This window comes from Crocodylus porosus, unplaced genomic scaffold, assembly GCF_001723895.1.
Source record: "Crocodylus porosus isolate Cpor-Errol unplaced genomic scaffold, CroPor_comp1, whole genome shotgun sequence".
NCBI lineage: Eukaryota > Metazoa > Chordata > Crocodylia > Crocodylidae > Crocodylus > Crocodylus porosus.
In genome coordinates this window covers 188,305,330-188,325,015 of record NW_017728886.1, presented here as the reverse complement: position 1 = coordinate 188,325,015, position 19,686 = coordinate 188,305,330, and the positions used below count along the sequence as shown (strand labels likewise).

The following is a 19,686-nucleotide window of genomic DNA, read 5'->3' as shown; positions in this document are numbered from 1 at the left end:
TGACCCCGGTGCTCTTTCCTGCCAAGGCAGGGGGTCGGACTAGATGATCTACCTAGGTCCCTTCCGACTCTAGCTACTATGAAACTATGTGTGTGGTGCCCCCCTGACCATGGCGCCATGTGCAGTTGCCAGTGTTGCCCACCCTTAAGGCTAGATCTGTCTGCACAGCCAGATACACCTAAATCAGATAAGCCAGTCCTGCTGTGGCCTTTCCCAGTCTGGCAGCCCCTCCCCCCTTGTGCTCCATCTGCCCCACATGCTTCTGTGGGCAGAGGTGGCGGGGGTGAGAAATTGGGTACTCCTGCCTTCTATAAATGTATCAGTAACCCTGATGTAGGCAAGAGCACATGCTTGCGCCTCAATCCTTCCCAGTATGGCTGTGCATGAAGTGCAGGGGGTAGGTCCACCTGGCTGTGGCAGCACGTGTGCTACAGCACCCCTGAAAGGGTCTCATGCCACCCTGGTCAAGAACTGCTCCTGTAGAGTTTTAAAGCAGGAATATGTTTCTCCATTAAGGTCTGTATTTAAAACTATTGAAAGTAAAAGTTGTTCTTTCTCTCAGAGTAATTTCTATGGGAATCTATATTTTATAGGGTTTTTCCTTAGTGACTACAGCAAAGAATATGAATCTAAGTGTATATTAATAACTACAGCTGAAATTTTATAAATCTCATGGAATTTTTTTCAGAAAAAATATTAACCCAAGGATTCTGCATAAAGTGTCCCAAGATTTCAACAATTACAGGTGCCTAGGATCTTGGTTTTAAATCTCTTTAGAAACCCTGGACCACCATTCCTTTAGTTCTAGTTCCACATCCAATGGTTCAGCATGTCAGAATTTAAAGTTGCCATCTCCCTGCCTACTAGCATCCAGAGCTTTATACTGTATAGCAGTATAACTATATTAATATTATACAATTGTTATGTAATATTTACTCCTTTCAGGAATGGTAGGATTATGAGATTTATAAAACAGTTCAATGAAACTGAGATTTAAGCAAATATAATATTATTAAAGTCCAAAGAACCATGTCAGCTTTCCTTGCTTCTGGAGGGGAGGGTGGGGGGATGGGGGGGGAATGCCTTCTTACTAACAAATTTATAGAAGTTTGATTTATTTATAAAGTTCAGTAAGCAGCTTTGCTGTTTCATAAACTAACTAAGCCATCAGGGTAAAATGAAAGGCCACTACATTTAGTTCTCCCTGTTGTAAAGGAAGTGGAAAAGAGCCAGTGTTCCACCCTGTATCTCTTCAATGTCATTTCAGAGGGGATTATTTGCCATTGCACAAGATGAATGGGCTGGTGATTGACATTTTAGAAATAAAAGGTGATTTCAGTTTATCCAGCTAACTATGGAACCCTGCTTCCAGCACAAGACTAGGGTGGGAGAGGAATGATTAGGGCTATTTTTGTGCTGCAAGAAGATGACGTTAAGGAACAAGTTGTACATACAACACTAAGACAGTTTTCTGCCTGCTGTTCTATAAGTGGAGAAACAGGTACATAGAAACTTCAAGTAGTTCATCAAATTCTGCATAAACTGCCCAGAGCTGACATTTCTTCTAGCCTCTTCAGTTAGCGGTTGACTTGTTTCCCAGTGAGTCATGAGTTTACATCCCTTCCTATTTTTTATCACTCAGTGGGTGCATTGTCAAGACAGAATACAGACAGATATTGGCAAGGGGAATCGTGTGGAACCAGCTGAGGTTCAGCCCTTTCTCTCTTCCCTTTCCTTTCATTCATGTAGTGTATGCATGATATATCAATATTCTCCTGTAAACATTTTTTTTATGTAGATATGTCTGTATATTTGCACATACATGCTTCTGATGCTCAGTAAGATCTACAAGACAAGCAGTTTCTGCTTTTGGTCATTTCTTAGCAATCTGAATGAAAATGGCATTGTCCCCAAAAGATCATGTTGGGGTTTTGTAATGTCAGCCTGAGGCAAAGGAATTCCCTCCTTTCTCTTGGTGCTGTGCGGTTTGTCCTTCTATTAAGTGTGCATTCTTGATCAGTGCTAAAATGTATACCTTACTTTGTTTACAGCCTTCTGCTTGGTGGTCTTGGAGAAGCCTTGCTCATCTACACTGAAAGGACAGGCACGTAAAAAAGGGGGAAAAAAAGAAAAGAAAGCAAGTATCTCTCTCTGGGAATAAGCCTGAAGTGCAGCTCAGAAATCTTGGAATGAAAAAAACTCAAGGTGCATCAACAGAAATGAAAAAGTATGATTAAAAACAAGGTTCTTTGGGTAGATGTGATATCTTTTATTAGACCAACTAAACAGTTGGAAAAATTCCTCTTTTTCAAGCTTTTGGGAACAAGCACCCCTTTTCAGGCAATAGGGAGAGTCTGTACAGGGAGTCTGTATAGATTTTTCCTGTTGCCTGAAGAAGGGCGTTTGTGTCCGAACGCTTGCAAAGAGAAGTTTTTCCAACTGTTTACTTGGTCTAATAAAACGTATCACATCCACTCAAAGAACCTTGTCTGCCTATGTCCTTAGACCAGCACAGCTACAAACAACAACCCTAAAGCGTGATTAAAAACAAGGTTCCTTCATTCTTCTTTCTTCAGAGGGAAAATTATGCTATTAATAACACTGGTGAGGGAGCAACATAGTTGATATGATGATTAAGAATCTGTCTCAAAGCACAAGACAAGAACTATTTATGATGAATGCTGTAACGGAAAAACTGCATTTTGTCTGTGGACTGCTCAGTGTGAGAATCTCTTTCAGTAGCACCTTCTCACGCAGGGAACTGAACTCTGCTATTCCTCAGAAACAGGAAAAGTCATTTTCTCTGCTGGACGCCCTAGCGTTTTTGTTCATGGCGGAGAGGAGGTTACACCAAACAATGAGAAAGTCCAAGCGCTGCCATGAATCGAATAGCAGTGGGCATGTATTTTATTTCCACGTGTCCTGTTAAAGGCAAGCTACTATATACAGTTCTCCAGGCATATCATCTGATTGGTAGAGGGCATTAGAGATTGGGGCTTCTGGAGATAACACCCCTCTGAAATTGTTGCAGACTGACAGACAAATCTTTGCTGAAAGAGAGATTAAGAAATAAATTTTACCACCTATTGTACTGGCTCTGTACGTGTAATTTTTTCCTTCTTTTGGTCCAAGATTTCTTTTTAACTTTGTGAATTCTGGTCAGAATAGTGTTTTTTTCCTGTATGATTTCCTAACAGCTGGTTGTTTCTAAATTAAAACAGGAGGGAACAGAGATTTTAAATCTTGAAAGAATATCATGAGAAATGGAAAGAAATTCATTCCAAAAAGCTTGTAAATAATTCCGTTCCATTAAGCCTGTTAGAATTGATTCCATGTTTATGTATGTAAGATGAACTTTCCCAAAGCTTCAGCGGGTCTTCTGCTTCCAAATTGCTGAGATCCAGTGGAACATGTACTTCTTTAACTTTAGGTACTTTGGAAATCCCCACCTGTAGTTACTAAAAGAGTATTTCCATGTACAAAGCTTATATTAAAGAACAGATTATATTTACTAATTACAGGCTTACATCAGAAGCTTGGAATTGTGGAAAATGGTTAAGAAAAGCAAAAGGGCACGAAGGTCCCTGTGGCCAACAAGTTAATGAAAATAGTAAGGACGTATTGTGATTCTGAAGCATATCAGGATCAAAAAGAATCCTAACAATGGCATTTGTACATTATGAGATAGACATGGTAAACTTGTCAGTAATAATGCAGAAAGAGCAAAAGTGTTGATTATTTCTTTTCTATATCTGGGGAAAATGCTAGATGAGGTAATCATATCATATGATTAAATGACAATTAAATGCTTTCCATCTCAAACATTATTACAGAGAATATTATTTAGCAGCAACTAATACTAGACTTCTTTAAAAAAAATCCAGAGACCAGCTGATGAGTGTTTGAGGCTGATTTCTTTTTTTTTCAGAAAGCCTTGGAACACTGAAAAGGTTGCGAAGAAAAGCTAATGTTCAGATATTTTAAAAGGGTAATCAGAATGACCTGGGTATTTTAGATCTATTGTCTTAATATTAATCTTGAGCAAAATACTGGAATGGTTTACAGGAACTTGATTAATAATTAAGGACAGTGGCATAACTAGGGTTAACTGACTTGGGGCGGGGTGTGGAGGGGCAGGTTGAAAAAATGATTGCATGATTGCAATCACAGTGGCAAAAACTGGAAGTCACCACTGCTCCTGTGCTCCAGGTGCCCAGCTGCGTTGCTATGCTGCTGCTTAAGGAGGATAATATAACTAATACTAATATAATTAATGCTAATTAGAGTGGCTTTGTGGACAGTGGGTCTTATCAAACTAACAATATCTTACTTTGGATGATTTTGCAAGTTTGGCTGATAAATATAATAGTGTTGATGTGATATGCTTAATATTCCTTAAGGCAGTTGACTTGGTATTGTATACCATTTGATTAAGAAACAGAAATGGATACAAAATCAACAAGACATAAACTAAATGGATTAAAAACTGACCGGTATGTTTCAAAAAGCATCCATAAGAAGGCAAATCACTACATGGGTGTGTGTCTGCTTGTGCAATGATTAATTTTTGGGCCTATGTCATTTAATATTTTTATTAGTGTCCTTTTTAGAAATTCCTTATGGAGAAAGTCTGCAGAGTTGAAGATTGGGTAGGTAGGACATGTATGTGATGTGGAGTGATCTGTTTGCCATTGTAAGATGGTTTTAAGCAAACACAAGTATGAATACAGCCAAATATAAAACCATCCATCTAAGAATGTAGGTCACAATACAGGCATGGAGTCTGTTTTGGGAACCGGTGAAATTCTGAAATTCTGACTTGTGGGCATCATCATAAATAATCAGAGATAATCAGCTGAACCTATTAAGTTCCCAGTGGAAAGCTGTGGCCAAAAGAGCTAATTTGATGCTTGGATCCATACGTAGGCGAAGATAGAGTAAGAGTATGGAGATGATATTACCTTTGTGTTTGGCCTTGCTTTAACTGTTGTTGGAATGCTGTGTCCAGTTCTGGTGCCCACAATTAAAAAAGAACAACGAAAGGGTTCAGGGAAGTGACACACGAACTATTAGAAGGTTGGAAAACTTGCCTTATAGTGAGAGGCACCAAGGTTTCAGTCTATTAAGTTTATCAAAGAGAAGGTAAGGGGTAACTTGGCTGTGGTATATGGTACTTAGAGGGAACATAAAAGGGTTAATAGACAAAGGTATGATTAAATCCACTGGCTGGGGTCTGAAGCCAGACAAATTCAGACTCAAAATAGGATGTATTCTTTTAACAATAAGCGTAAGTAACTTTTGTAAGAACGTGCCAAGGATTGTGGTGGATTTTCTATCACCAGGATTGGATGTTTTTTAATAACAGATGTACTGAGGTTCGAACTAGAGTTAATTCAGGGAAGTCCAGCGGCCCATGTTATGTAGGGGTGAGACTAAGGTTATCATGATGATCCTTCCTAGCCTTGTAATCTCTGAATCTAGAGACAGTGCTGTGAGGTACGGACTGCACTGAAAAAGGGCATAGCATGCTCTTGCCTCCAACATGGGTCAACTCTGCTAGGCAGTGTTGCAGGCCGTAGAACCTAAGCTATCTCTCCTTCCTGCTCCATTTGCAATATTAAGGGGTCTATAGGAAATAGTTTCTGCATAGAAGCATGGCACAAGCACTGCAGCTATGGCTGGAGCCAGTGGTGTGGGAGAAGCTCCTTATACACATTTCCTTTTGTGCTGTTTTCAAGGGCTAGGGACAGACATTACACATAAATTGGTTTAAGTGATCAGAAATTGGTTTAAATGTATACCAGAACAGACATTCAGTGCACATAAACCATTTTGAAAATGGCTGAAACTGGCTTGAGATAAACCTGGTTGAATGTAGTATCAGACTTAACTGATTTGGCTCAAACTGGTTTATGCATTATCTGTCCCAGACCTCTTCTCGATTTAAGTTAAATCAGACTGTTCCAGCATCCCAGCATGCTCTCTGGGCTGGGTGGGGCTCTCGGCTTTCTGCTCCAGAGAGCTGGGCTGGCCCCTCCCCTCTGCTCTCTAGTCGGAGCAGGGGTGGGGCATTGCCAGACACTGGCCTGCCATGGCCCCTGAGGCAAATTCCTCCCTCCGTCCCCTCTTCCCTCACCCCCCAGGCATATTCTGCAGACCGCAGCTGAAGTTTGCCAGCCCCAGCCACACCCCCACGGCTTGCTTGCAGCCAGGCACGGATGGGGTTTATTCCTCCTTCTGGACCACCAGGGTTTGGCCATGGCTTGCCTGCATCCAGGCAGGGAGCAGGTTAATACCTTTGTCTGTCCCTTCTTGTCAGAGAGCTACATTTACATTATAAAACAGAACTTGTAAAAGGTGGGAATACCTAAACAAAGCCTTTCTGAATGCCTGGCTGTAAGGAGACACAGGATTATGTAAAACTTATAGAAGGGTTTCTCTTGTCTTCCTGATTTACATTTTAAGTTAGATTAAATTGTGTATGCTGTATTTTACTGGGCTGTATCTTAGTTTAGGCGAAGATTTTTGGTAGTTCCCTGTTGTATGCTTTGCAAATTGCTGTGTTCAATACATGCTTGCTTCAGATCAAGGACTTTTCCCCATCCCCACTCCTCAGTCCAGCAGCAGCTTCTCCTCAACGCCAGGCTGGTGCCTGGCATCCCGTGTGGCATGCTAGCCCTGGTTGGTGCCTGGCCACACCCCCTCTGCTCCTTGGAGGGCATCTCTCTTCCTTCCCCTTTGGCAGTGGTTGGCAGGCGTACTCTAGCGCGCACCGGCCTCTGGCTTGAGCCACTGCAGGCAAGCGGTTGCATTTCCTGATTTAACAGAAAATGCTAGTCCAGTTATTAATCAGTTTTAGCTGCACAGCTTAGACTAACCTGCAAAGATTGTATCAATTCAGGCTCGAGATTAAATCAACGTCTGTCCTTAACCAAGGAGCTCAGTAATTTTCCTTACCTGCATTATCCATAATAACCTCATGGTTATAGAAATGCAAGAGCGGATCATCTTAATTAACAGAGACCTACCAAGAACCACCAAAAAACTTATTCCCTTGTTTGGCAATTTTAGCAGAAAAGCCAAGGACTTAACGAGCATAGACTGATCTGCCTTCTGATGCCTACATTCCCTATCCACTGGGAAGGACATAGTGGAGGAGGCTTGCTTTGCCACTGCCTCTGCTATCTCTTCTGCAGATACCTGGGGGATTTCAGTCTCTGTGGCTGCTGAACTAGCCCCTTCATGAGCACAAAATCCTCTAAGCATTTATTTCACTTGATCCTGTTTCCATTTCACAAGCCAAGCTGATCACTTTCTCTTGGGTTTTGAGTTACTTTGATCACCATGCTGTCTGCACAGTGGTGTTGGCATTTCTATTTCCGCTATTGCAAAGGGACCAGAAAATCCTGGATTTTGAGTCATTTAAAAAAAAATAGAAACGCTTCACTAATATAGTTTCATAAAGTCTAGAAAGACTACATCCATGGCGACACCATTGTCCAAGGATTTAGTCATCTGGTCGTAAAAGGCAACCAGGTTGGTTAGGCAGGACCTGCCTTTGATGAACCCATGCTGATTGCCGCTGAGCATGATCTCCCCTGCGGGCCCCTCACAGATGTGCTCATTGATGATTCTCTCCAAGAGCTTCCCGAGCACCGAGGTGAGGCTTACAGGCCTATAGTTACCTGGGTCCTCCCTCCTTCCTTTCTTAAAAAATTGGGACCGCATTAGCCAGTTTCCAATCCCCCGGCACCTGGCCAGATGCCCATGAACGCTCATACAGCTGAGCCAAGGGCTCCACGATGACCCCTGCCTGCCCTTGGGTGGAGGGCATCTGTACCTGCAGATTTAAAAATGTCTAGCCCTTCCAGAAGGTCCCTAACTACATCTGCGCTGACTGAAGGCCTGACAGAGCTATCCCCGAGCTTGTCCCTACCTCTGGTAGGTAGGATGTCCCGATCCCTGTTCAAGAAAACAGAGGCAAAGAAACTGTTAAAAGTATCAGCTTTCTTGTCTGGCGTAGCCACAAGATTACCGTTTGCATCTTGCAGGAGCCCTACATAGCCTGGTGCCCTCTTCTTGCTCCCAATGTACTTGAAAAAGGACTTTTTGTTGTCCTTAATCCTGGATGCCAGCCTGAGTTCCATCTTTGCCTTGGCCTTCCTAATAGCCCTCCTACACTCATGGGCTGAGGAGGAGTACTCCTCCTTGGTGATAGCTCCTCCCTTCCACTGGTTGTACGCCCCCCTTTTAGTCCTCAGGCATTGTTGTTATGTTTGGCTCTACTTGTTTGCTGTCTATGGGGAGCAGACTAGTTTCTACTGTGTAAAATTTAATATAAAAAAGGCACACTCAAGCTACACTTAAGGTCTTGCAGAGTTAATTTCAACCTTTTATTATTCATAACCCTATTGGCTTAAATCAGTGACTGACTAAAAGGGCTCTGAGCAGTCATGAGGGAGAACTGCTTTCTGTCCCTCAGGAAGCAACAGAATTGCAGGTGACGAGCCTAGGCAATACTTGTGCCAACCTGCCACTGGTGGAGGCGACTGCGCAGGTGTCACTCACTGAAAGTCTAATGTGGGGTGACCCTGCTGCAGAGAAGAAGAGGATTTAGATTGAAATTTGCAGGGCTCTTAATTATAGAAAACAAGTAGCTTTGTACATGCCTTAGAATGGCAAGGAGACTTCAAATGAGAACATCAGCAGGCCTAGGTATGGGGAATATCCTCTCTGGATACCATCCTCAGCTACAGCAACCCCAGCACTCTGCTTTCTTTGTCAATGGAGCCTCTAAGGGTATTGGAAGGAAGACAAGAGCACAGCTTTCATGCTGCACTGCTGATAACTAGATGCGACTTTTGGAGGGAGCTAAAGGGAATGGTTCATCTTGTCTACTGGGTGGATTCACAAGAAAACGTGGGAAGAGGCCCTTCTCTGCTGTCCTGAGGTGCATGAGACAACAGAAAGGTTAGGTACTGATACCCTCCATCAGAGCATGTAGGGGTTCATAGGAAGAGAGAGAGTCACTCCATCACTTTGTGATTTGGAGAAGCAGAGACTATGTGTTACATTTACATGCTGGTGCAAGTACAGATGCATATTAGGGGTGTACAAACAGGCTGTATTTGATTCGGATTTGGCCCAAATTGGGGACAGTGATTCGATTTGTTGATTCAGATCACTGTCCCAATTGGATCTGACCAAATCTGAATCTGCAGATTCGATGCTGATTCAGAGAATCAGTGATTCAGCCACAGACACAGCTTTAAATGTTTTTTCTACATCTCTTGAGGTACCAGGCACAGCTTGTGAATGCTGCAATGGTGGGGCGGGTGGAGCATCCCACAGGAGCACAGGGGGACCCCCCTGACACCCCTCCAGCTTGGTGATTGGCCACAGGGGGACCCTGGGCGCCCCCCCAGATCCAGGAGGCACCAGTCACTGAGCTGGGGGGTAAAGGGGGTCCCCTGTGCACTCCGTGGCAGGCCCGGAAGTGGACCAGAAGTGCTTCTGGTCCACTTTTGGGTCTACCGCCAAGCACACTGGGGGGGGAACCCCACACATGCTCCTGTGGGACGCTCCATCCAGCTCACCATCTCAGCTTTCACAAACCGCGTGGTACCTTGAGGTATGTAGAAAAAACATTTAAAGCTGTGTCTATGGCCACATCATCAAATCTCTCTGAATCGGTTCAAAGAGAATAAAGGGTCTCCTGATTTGATTTGGTTTTGGAGCTGCTGAATTGGGCTGAATCTTCGCCAAATCGAATCAGCAACAGAAGCTTTGCACAGCCCTAATACATATATGCAGACAAACAAAAGCTTCTGCACATGAATGGGGCTGTTCTAGGGGGCTTTCAGGAGGGGAACTGACCCTAAATGTGCAGCCTCTCTTTTGTTCTTCCTTCCTAGGTGTTGAGTAAAAATTATTCTGCTGAGAGCCTCATGGAGTGTACCCCGCTCCTTCCACCCTATTTTGTTTCAGGTCTGAACCATTTGTGAGTGTTTCTTTCACCTGCTAATATCAGCTCAAGCCTTGGTCAGAGTCAATGGAAAACATCAGGATCTGAGCTGGTACAAATTTTCCAAATTCTGAAACATTAGTTTAGTGGACTGAACTCTCCACACATCCAAGAAATCTTCCTGCTTCCAGCCAACTACAGAGCAGGTTGAGTTTTTTCTGTACTTTGACCCAGTAGTATGGGAGGTATTTTGTTGGTTGGCTTGAGAGGGGAAGGGGAGAAGATTTACAAAATGTTCTCCTTTTTCAACCAGCTCTAGTCCAGCTATATTATTTTACGTTCATACAAATGATGCTTTGAGTTCTTCCTTATTTCTTCCACCTTCTGGATTCAAGTTTTAGATAGAGTCAAGGTTGAAAGTCCTTATCAGTAACTCCAAGGTGCAATGTCCCAGCAAGGAGATTTTTCCCCCTTTAATTATTCCTAAACCAACCATATTAAAGTGTGCAATTTCAGAGTTTTGGATTCTCTTAATGAATCAAGCATGTTAAGGGGGGGCGGGGGCATTTGAAACACTGAAATAACCTTTAATTTGTTCTTTAGTCATACCTTGCAATAACCATGCCATTCTGAGTAACGGGGATTTTGTTTATAGCAAAAACATTATAACACAGGTATTGTCTAAACATGGGTTTTCTGTCGCATGGTTTTGTTGTTAAAACTTCTCATGTTTCTTCACGAGCTTGATCCAGTCCTGCCCTCCAGATGAAGTAATTTTTCTCTGTTATGTTTATGGGAACAATCATATTGGAAAGCAGCATCACCCCTGCAGGAAAGCAGATGGTCTTGCTATGGCTGCCCTCTCCTGAGGGTTTCATAGAGGTAGGAGGCAGGGTGTTTCGAGTGATCAGAGTAGTAGCCTGGAACAGGTGATCCAGGGGGTGGTGTGTATGGAGGCTGAGAATGCAAGCAGCTTAGCTTTGCAGTACTTTGTGTACTGATATGTAATTTTCTATATAACAGGGGTTATGAGTTGTGGGTTTCACTGTTGAATTGTGACATGCTTGGATACTGTGATAATTGGATAAATCAGCAGTCAGAAAATTTTCATAGCCATAGGCTGGCATAGCCTGGCTTGGGTCTGAGGTGGGCTGCTGTTCCAACACAGGCATTGTCACTGTGCCCCAGTAGCAGCTTTTCCCTGCTGCCACTTCTCTCTGCTCCCCCAAATATCAGACTGGTGCTGAAGCCCCCTGCCTCTGGAACCTCACCAAAGCCCTCTAGCTCTTTGGGCTGGATCCAGTGGCCTGTTTGTTTGATGACCCCTAAGACAGATATAACTCTGTCAGTGGAGCCTCCCTGGGACCCAGATCTCTCATCTGTCCTCCCCTTGCTCATTCTGACTAGTCCCCTTGGTTCCCCAAAGCCCTGCAGGGATTGCATTTCTGCAATCTGGCTAGATTTTTCTTTTGATCAGCAGGCTGTAGTCTGGATGGATCCAGCTGAATGGCTACAATGACTTGGCCATCATGTGGGCTTGTGTTTTTTGCAGTTGTTGCACACTTTTAAAGTCTTTTAGAATTAATTGATAAGCCAGAACAAATTTTAAAAAAAACAACCTACCTTAACCATCCCTTAATACAGGAGCGGTCTACATCCAAACTTTACATCTGGCTACTAGGCTGATCCAAATGTTCAGTCCTGTATGTTAATCATGACCCTAGCTACTATGAAACTACTCTTAGTATGTCTGTAAACAAGCCTAATTATAGAAAGTCATACCTAGACATAGGTCTGGGAACCAAAATTGTAATGAAAACTCTGGTCCTGTTGATCCTCTGACACTGTCTGACTACTGTCCTCAACAAAGTTCTGTAATAAAACCAGATCATTAACCACTTCCTGTACTTAGTTTCTGTTATCATGAGAACTTGGAATGGAAGACTTCTAATGGGCCCTAATGCACTTGTTGAAGGAGTCTGATCTCTATATTGTGAATCACCTCTTGCCCTGCCATCGTTCCACATAGTTAATAATGATGGCAGTCCTTCACTTTTCAGTCACCACAACCATCCATCATCAATTCATAATAGGCTTGGAAACCTCCAGCAAAAAAACCAACAAAAGTTGCAAAATATTTGGCAAAAGCAAGGAGCTTATTAAGAGAATCACATTCTAGAGCTGCACTTACCACTCATTGTGATATGCAAATGTAAATGTACCCTTCTCATTTCCCCTTCTCATCAAAATAGCAGACCTTTTTACAATAAGTGAGCGTGTGCAGACTTACAAGCACCCCATCAAAGCTTATTTAAAATGGTTCTGCAGACAAATCAGTGGGTTGTTGTGCTGGATGCTGATGGAAGGCACTCTCCTTTCTATTTTGTGTCTTCTTCATAAGCTGAATATAACATTGGATGGAAAGAAGCATCAAGGCCAGTTGTGTCCAGTCCCTGGAAGGAATCAAATGGCAGCTTTTCAGAGGGATCGCCTCATATGGTAAACCAGGCAACAGACCAGTGTAAAATGTAAATCACATTCCTGATTGCCACCATTGAAACAGCCTTGTTTTTTGTGCAGGAAGGGGGACATAGGTGAAAAAAGTTGAGGGTCTAACCATTTTGTACTGCAAAATAGACTGAAAGATGTTTTGCTTCAGAAGCTGTGGTGTCTGTTCATGGCATGTCTGATAGGATCTCACCACAAGCATCCGACTGTTTTGGTCTCAAGATGGAATTATGGTAAGCATTTGGACACAACCTGTGCAGACTGTATAACTGTTCTCATATTAACTCCTTGTTCTTAGTAACTTGTAGTGTGTGTGGATGTTAACTGCATTTCTGAAATGGAAGAGACTTGTGCTGGCTATTTTTTTGGAGGGGGAGGCAGGCTATCCATGTTGGGCACTTAAAGGATTTTTGTTTGGTCACTCTCACTTTCAAGGGAGCAGGTAGGGGGCAGAAAGTATGCTTTTGCTAATTATTTGGGGTGGGAAGGGGAATCTCATATACTTGAGTGAATGGAGCAAATGTTAAAAGGTCTGGGCTAGGAAGTTGAAACCGGCATTTTTTTGTAAGCTGTAGTTATGTTAAATTTTTATTAGGGAATTCATAAATTGCTTTGAAAATCACCTGGATAAGTCCACTGTGAATAATAAGCTCTGAGCATGCTTACATTTCTCTCATGCTTTGCAGCTAATGTCAAAAATGCGCCACTAAAGTTACGGATATGTTTAGAGAAATGCAGAGAGAGTTTGGTAAGAGGGGGAATTGCTCCTCTGTCTTAGGAGAATGTGCACAATCTGGGAGGCAAGAAGGCATGGAGTTCTCTTTTGACTAGCTGTCTTTAATAATTCAGTGCACTTCATGACTCTTCTTCATTGAAGCCGACTACCATTCCCTCAGACAGGGGTAAACTTGATCTGATGGTGCAGGTGAGTTAGTAGATGCTTGAGGGGTTGTATGGTATTATTTTCTGAGGCTTGCATGAGTACAAATGGCTTGTTGTGCATGTCAGTATGTCACTTGGGATTGTATCCATCACTGATACTCAATGTATCACTTCAGGGGCAGAATTAAGGCCTTTTTGGGGTTGCCCAGGCAAATTTCTATTCTAGAAGTTCGTTAATAAAAGGCGGAAGCTTGTTTTTTCTCCTAGTGCCTTTTAAGTGACACATTGATTAGTGTTTAGTTTGGAATTACATTTAATAACCTTTGCTGACTCTCGGTACAGGGTGCTGTGGAATAATAGTATTAGCGCAAAGAGGAATGGTCTATTAAAATAAATATCCTAACACAGCTTCTAGTTTGATAGTGACTAGATGGAGTGGTGGTTTGGGTAAGGAGATGTGCAGATCTAAGAGTTGGTGGTTCAGTGCCATCACTATTTACAGGCTTGTGAGAGAGAGAGAGAGGAAGAAGAGAGAGTATTGTCTAGTTTCTATAATTTGTCATACATAGAAGGAAAGAGACTTAGCTTCAGTAATACCAGTTAGAGTAGTGGGTGCCTGGATTAATTTGAAATATCTGTATGGTAGATTCCTGGACTCATGCACTTCTGTTTTCAAATGAAGAGAGGTATTACCCTAGTTCAGTTAACAAGCCGATTTAGCCATACAACTAGGTAAAAAAACTGCAGGAACTTGTTGCTTTTCTTGCTTTCCTTAACATCAATGAAGGCCCATTTGGATTACCAGTCTAAGCAAGCCACAAAGTACTTGCAAGGAGTCCTCTCTCTGTTTCAGTGGTGCATCTACATGAGATGCTTAACTGCACATTAGCATTGTTTACTGCGAAGTAAGCATGTATGTCTATATGTGTTCATACTTACTTTGCAGTAAACCTCCCTAATCCCATGTAAATTTGCTACCTGCAAATGCAAGTAGGAAATTTTGCTTGGGATTAGTAATGGTGCCATAGCACTCATGTAGATGCTCAAAATCTGCTCCCAGTCAGCTGTCCATCGGGGGCAGGAGATAGCTCCCTGCCCCTGGGAGCTGCCTGCTGCCAGGGCAGAGCCTGGGTGGGGACTATATCCCTCTGCCCCAGCAGCAGGAAGCTTTAAACCCTCTGCTCCAAGATCATGATTGGGGAGTGGGGGGTTGGGAGACTCTTATCTCCCAGTCTGAGCTCTGTGGTCACAGGGCTTGGGCAAGATCCCTATCCTGTTTCCCATCTCAGCTCAGTGCTCACAGAGCTGGGCAGGGAACAAACTACCCAGCCCCCACCCAGTGTATTCAGGTGGGGACAATATACCCCTGCCCTAGCAGCAGGGCACTTCCAGTCTCTGCTCCTCAGTAGTGATTGTGGAGCAGGGGCTGGGAGCTTGTTACCAGCCCCCACTCTGTAATTGTGAAGCTGGGGCTGGGAATAGGCTGGGAGCTTGTTCCCAGCCCCTGCCCCACAATGGCAGGGCTGGGAACAAGCTTCCCAGCCCCCACTTCACAATTGCAGTTGTGATCACAGAGCAGAGGCTGAGGGCTCCCTGCCTGGGAACAGTTACCCACCCAGTCTGGACCTGGCTGAGACTTGCCCCTGACCAGGACCCAAGCTGCGTGGGGAAGCACATTGGTCTGGAGGTGGCTGGGGACTGTCCTGTTTCGTGCAGTCTCCAGCCAGCTCCAGACTGCACAAACAGACCTCCCTGCACAACCTGGGGCTGGCCAAGAACTGTCCCGATCAGGACACCCTGTTTGGGTGATTGAGGCATGGGGCTTGGGAAGAGCTGCAGGGGTGGGGTAGGTCCCAGCCCCCTGCCCTGATTCCCTTGCTGCTAGCTGCCCCACCAACAGATTGGGGGGGGGGGGGCCCTGCCCCTTCCCTGCAGCTCTTTCTAAGCCCCAGGCCCCTAATTGAGGAGCCAGGGCCAGCAGCTCCCTGTAGCTGGGCCAGGGGGACATTGTCCTTGCCCCAGCAGCAGGCAGCCCCCCGGGGTCAGGAGCCAGTTGTCTCCTGGCCCAATGTTCCCTGCCAGCCCCTGAGTTAGCACCCCCGGGAGCCTGGAACTCCCCCTAGTGGTGGCAGGGGCCCATTGCAGGGCTGTAGGAAACGGTGCCAGTCTGCTCCCTTACGGTTGCATGTGTAGACACCTGCCCAAAAGGGCTTACACCAGTGTAAACTTAGGCTGGTATAGTCTTTGTCTCCTGAATTTAGACAGCTGTACCAAAGCCCCAGCAAGTTATCAAATCAAATCACTCTGGTCATTGCAGTGGAAAAAATGTGAATTGACCACTAACAAAGATAAGATGCAATTGTGGCAGTGGAAGGTCCTTTGCAATTTTGCAGAAGGCACCAAGCAGCACTCAGTGTGACTGTGCCCCAAATGAAGGAATTAATTATACATTTTAAGCTCCTTACCTGTTGGAGACACTGATGTTGGAAAAGCCAACCTCATTTCACTGTTGTTGCAGAAGGGGCTAAAGAATTAAAACTATACGTGGGTATTTCAAGAGTTGCTATGGTCCTAGTTGGCAATACTTAAACAATCCAGTCCATGTATTATAACAACTTTGCAGATACACACATGAAACAAAGCAATTAATGGAAACCACAGCAATAGGTGACATAATGCCACAGTAACAATAACTTATGGAAAAAAAACAATATCAAAATTCCTCTCTATCATTTTGCCTCAGTCTGGTAGAGATAACCAAATAAGACAGCCCATATCGATAGAGGTGGCACATCAGAAAATGGAGTTAAACTTTATTTTGAATGTTTCACACCTTCAGAACTGAGCCTGTATCCCTTTCATATCAAGTCTTGGATTAGGTGTATCCAAAGGCTTAGGACATAGAAGTGAAAAATCTCAGCACATCAGCTTTCTGTTTTTTTGTCTGTTCATAGAGCTTTGTTTAGCATGGATGCTCCTTGGGCTTATTCTTGATGAACAGACTGCTCCAAGGTTAACACAGATGGTTGTAGCCTCAAGACTTTATGAGCTATAACCAAAAGAGAATAAATCCCTACTTCCAAGAGGAGAGGAAGGAACCTTTTATAGAACAGAATTCCAGTCAGTTAAATTGCATGTGAAGTGGAGTATTACAATTGCAGAGTGAATGGGCTGTGTTTTGAATGAATGTTTTTATAGCTAGGTTACCAGCTTCCATATTTTAGTTTCCTCAGCTATAGATAATCACATAGTACCTCCATTTTTTTGTATTCTACCTCCTGATAAAGAACCTTAATGGTCCAACAGTCACTTGTAGGAAACAACATAGATCAGTAGATAGAGTACTGGAGTGGTGTTGCAGTATTACCAGCCTGTTAAAGTACTATATTTATGAGCAAGAGGGAAGAGAAGGAAGGGTCGCCAGCAAAATTGAGAGAAAACAGCTAAATGCAAAAGAATGCAATATTTTCTGTTTTCTGACCCTTTGGGATACAGTTGTGAGGGTCACATTTTCAAGGTGTTTTTTTTTTCTCTGCCACCACAAACTGGAAGCTTGCTTTTCAAATAAATGCTGAGATTCTCATATAGCCACCTGCTGCTGGAGCTGCATCCTTAAGTAAATCATCAGGTTTTGGGATGAAATCATTAGAATTGTCAAAACTGTCATCAGTCTGGTGAAGTATAAAGCATCTCTCACTGCTTACTAGACCCCCCAACTCCCATGCAATTGTGAGGCTTGCATTCCTCTGCCAAGTAGTATCTAACAACTGTGTGTTTTTTTTCTTAAGGAACTGATTGTACAAATGGGGGAAATCTTTCATCCCTTCTTCTGCTAGCAAGTGAGAAGTAATAAATGATCTACTAAGAAAGAGAATGGTATTACACCTCCTCACCACCCCCTTAAGAGTCATTTTTGGGTGAAACCTTTGTAAAGTCTTACTAGTGCTTGAACCTCTCATTTAGGTTAAGGAAGAGGGAGTCATGGCTTTCATATCTGGTCTCTTGGACAGATGTTCATGTTAGTGCCTTTGTGAGCATCCCAGCTCTTCCGATCTTCTGGGAAAGTCTTACAGAACTTAATAGTAAAAGGTAATTTATTATTTATTTACGTATTTATTGTTTAATGATCTTGAAAGAATGGAATAGAAAATTATGTCCTTGCACTAGAACTCTATAGGACGGTGTAGCTGGCAGAGACGTGCAGTAGACTGCACACACTTAGCTGTAGCACTCTGGAGGTGGGCAGGGGCTGCAGCCCAGCTGCAGGCAGTTGGGAGTGATTATAGGCTGCCTAGGGGAACTGGGACAGCTGATCCAGATAATTGGCTGGCCACAGGAAATTAAAAGGCTCCCAGGGATAGGAGCAGCAGTAGTCAGGTTAGTGGTGGTAGAACTAGGCCTGGCTGCTTATCAGGGTCTGGAAGGAGACCCAAAGCTGTGAGGTTGGAAACAGCTGCACAACCACAGGGTGGGGTCAGAGCCAGGCAGAGAAGGAAGACTGCAGTGCAGAGGAAGCAGCAGTGAGCTGGATGCACATTCTCAGGGTTAGAGGAGACTCAGGACTGTGAATTCACCCTGTGTGAAGTATATTAAATTATGCTATTAAGTGTTGATTTATGTTTGTGATGGTTCCTGAGAGGTAATAAAATAGTGTGATTTATTTATTTATTTAAAGGCTTTTGAACTAAGCAAACCCCTGAACTAGCTACAGATGAGTTTCCCCCCCCCAACCTACCCGCCAAGTTGCTAAAGCCAGTGTATCATCTTTGTGAAGATTTAGAGGCCTTTAGAATGGATTTGGTATTGTACTAGTTCATAGACTTCTCTGATAAGTGACTGACGGTGTTTCCCTGGCTATCATTCTAACTTTCTGAGCCTTGCTAAATTCAGACTGGTGAGGTCTCTCTTGGTATCTGCTAGGACCTAGTAGTAGCTATCTATCTTCAGCTGTTTTTTCTTTCCGGGCCAGTGTTGGGTGCATCTGTTTTCAGGCTTTTGGGCAGAGTTTCTATTAATCCTTTGATCTGTCTTCAGAATAAACCAGTCTTAGCTATGGTATTTGGAGACATTTGTTTACTGAAGATAAGGTTATAGACAGCCTCCCCAAAAAATTAAGAGCCACTAATGGAGGTATTGGGTGCACGCTCTGATGCACCCAATACCTTCTAACTGTGCATGTCCATGAGAGGAAACCAATTATGCACTGAATGTACATTTAAGTACAAACTGGATGAACATGGTGGGCTACTGCAAGAACAACTTCATGGCAAAAATAATAGAGAACACCTTGTCTTATTTAAACAAACAATTGCCTGATCTAGCTGAACATCTGATGGTAGATCACAGATGGAGCTACATGCAGAAGCAAGTTTAACTTCTTGCAGTGAATACAGTCAAAAGAAAAGGGACCACATTCTTCTGAGGTATTTACACATGCAAAAATGAACTATAACAGGCATGATGAATTGTCTTGTAAGGAGATACCAAAAAAAAAAAATCCAGGATGATAAATTCTCTATACAAAGGAGTTGCACTGCCTAATGTTCATTGATAGAGGACTTCTGCCTTTATCTAACTGAAGTGAGTGAAAGAGTTTACTACACTGGGACCATAATTCCCTTCTGTCCCTCTCTACTCAAGGTCAGCTTTGCGTTGTTGAAGCCATTCTTGGCACCTGTTCTTGTACAGCTTAGCTGCACAACTTTTTTCTTTTTTAAGGAAGCACTGCACGCTTCTAACGTTCTGAAAGGATTCTTGTGAACTTTCAGTATTCATAACATACAGTTGATGATGCACTCATTGGTACACTTTCTAAAATGGGTTAAACCAGCCCCTATAGTTCTCCATGAATTCTTCTATGTTCTGTTAACAATAATCTAATCTCATCTGATAAATGCCATCCATCAACAAGTAAACAAGGCTCTTTGGATAAATCTAGTATCTTTTTATTAAACCAACTCTCAAATAGTTGGAAAAAATCTTTTTTGCAAGCTTTTGGGTACAAATACCCTTCGTCAGCCTGAGGAAGCATCTGCCATTGGTCTGTGTTCTTCCTGGATGGAGTAATAAAGCAGCTCCATAGATAAAGAGCTGTATTTGGGGATGGGTTGTTTGTTTGGTGGGGTTTGTTTGTTTGTTTTGTTTTAATCATAAGCCTCTCCTACAAACTGTTAACTTTTTGTAGGCAACAGGAATACAAACACGGCTTCTTTAAAGGCATTTTGAAGACAATTCCTGAATGCTGTGGCCAGGATACTATATGGTCTACTGTACTCATCACAGAATCAGAAACATTGGAGAAAAGAAATAACTCCAATCCTACACCTGAGGCT

The 19,686-nt window shown here is 43.2% G+C and overlaps 1 protein-coding gene across 2 annotated transcripts in view; it reads left to right on the top strand.

The window, feature by feature from the left end:
- The window catches only part of TMEM241 (transmembrane protein 241), an 88,864-nt gene extending 86,495 nt beyond the window's left edge, over positions 1-2,369 (top strand). For both annotated transcript variants that reach the window (XM_019546974.1, XM_019546965.1), the window contains exon 15: positions 2,052-2,369. In XM_019546974.1, coding sequence (XP_019402519.1) covers positions 2,052-2,112 — 61 coding nt within the window. In that variant the 3' untranslated portion in view covers positions 2,113-2,369. The remainder of the gene's footprint in view (positions 1-2,051) is intronic.
- Positions 2,370-19,686: the final 17,317 nt, after the last annotated feature.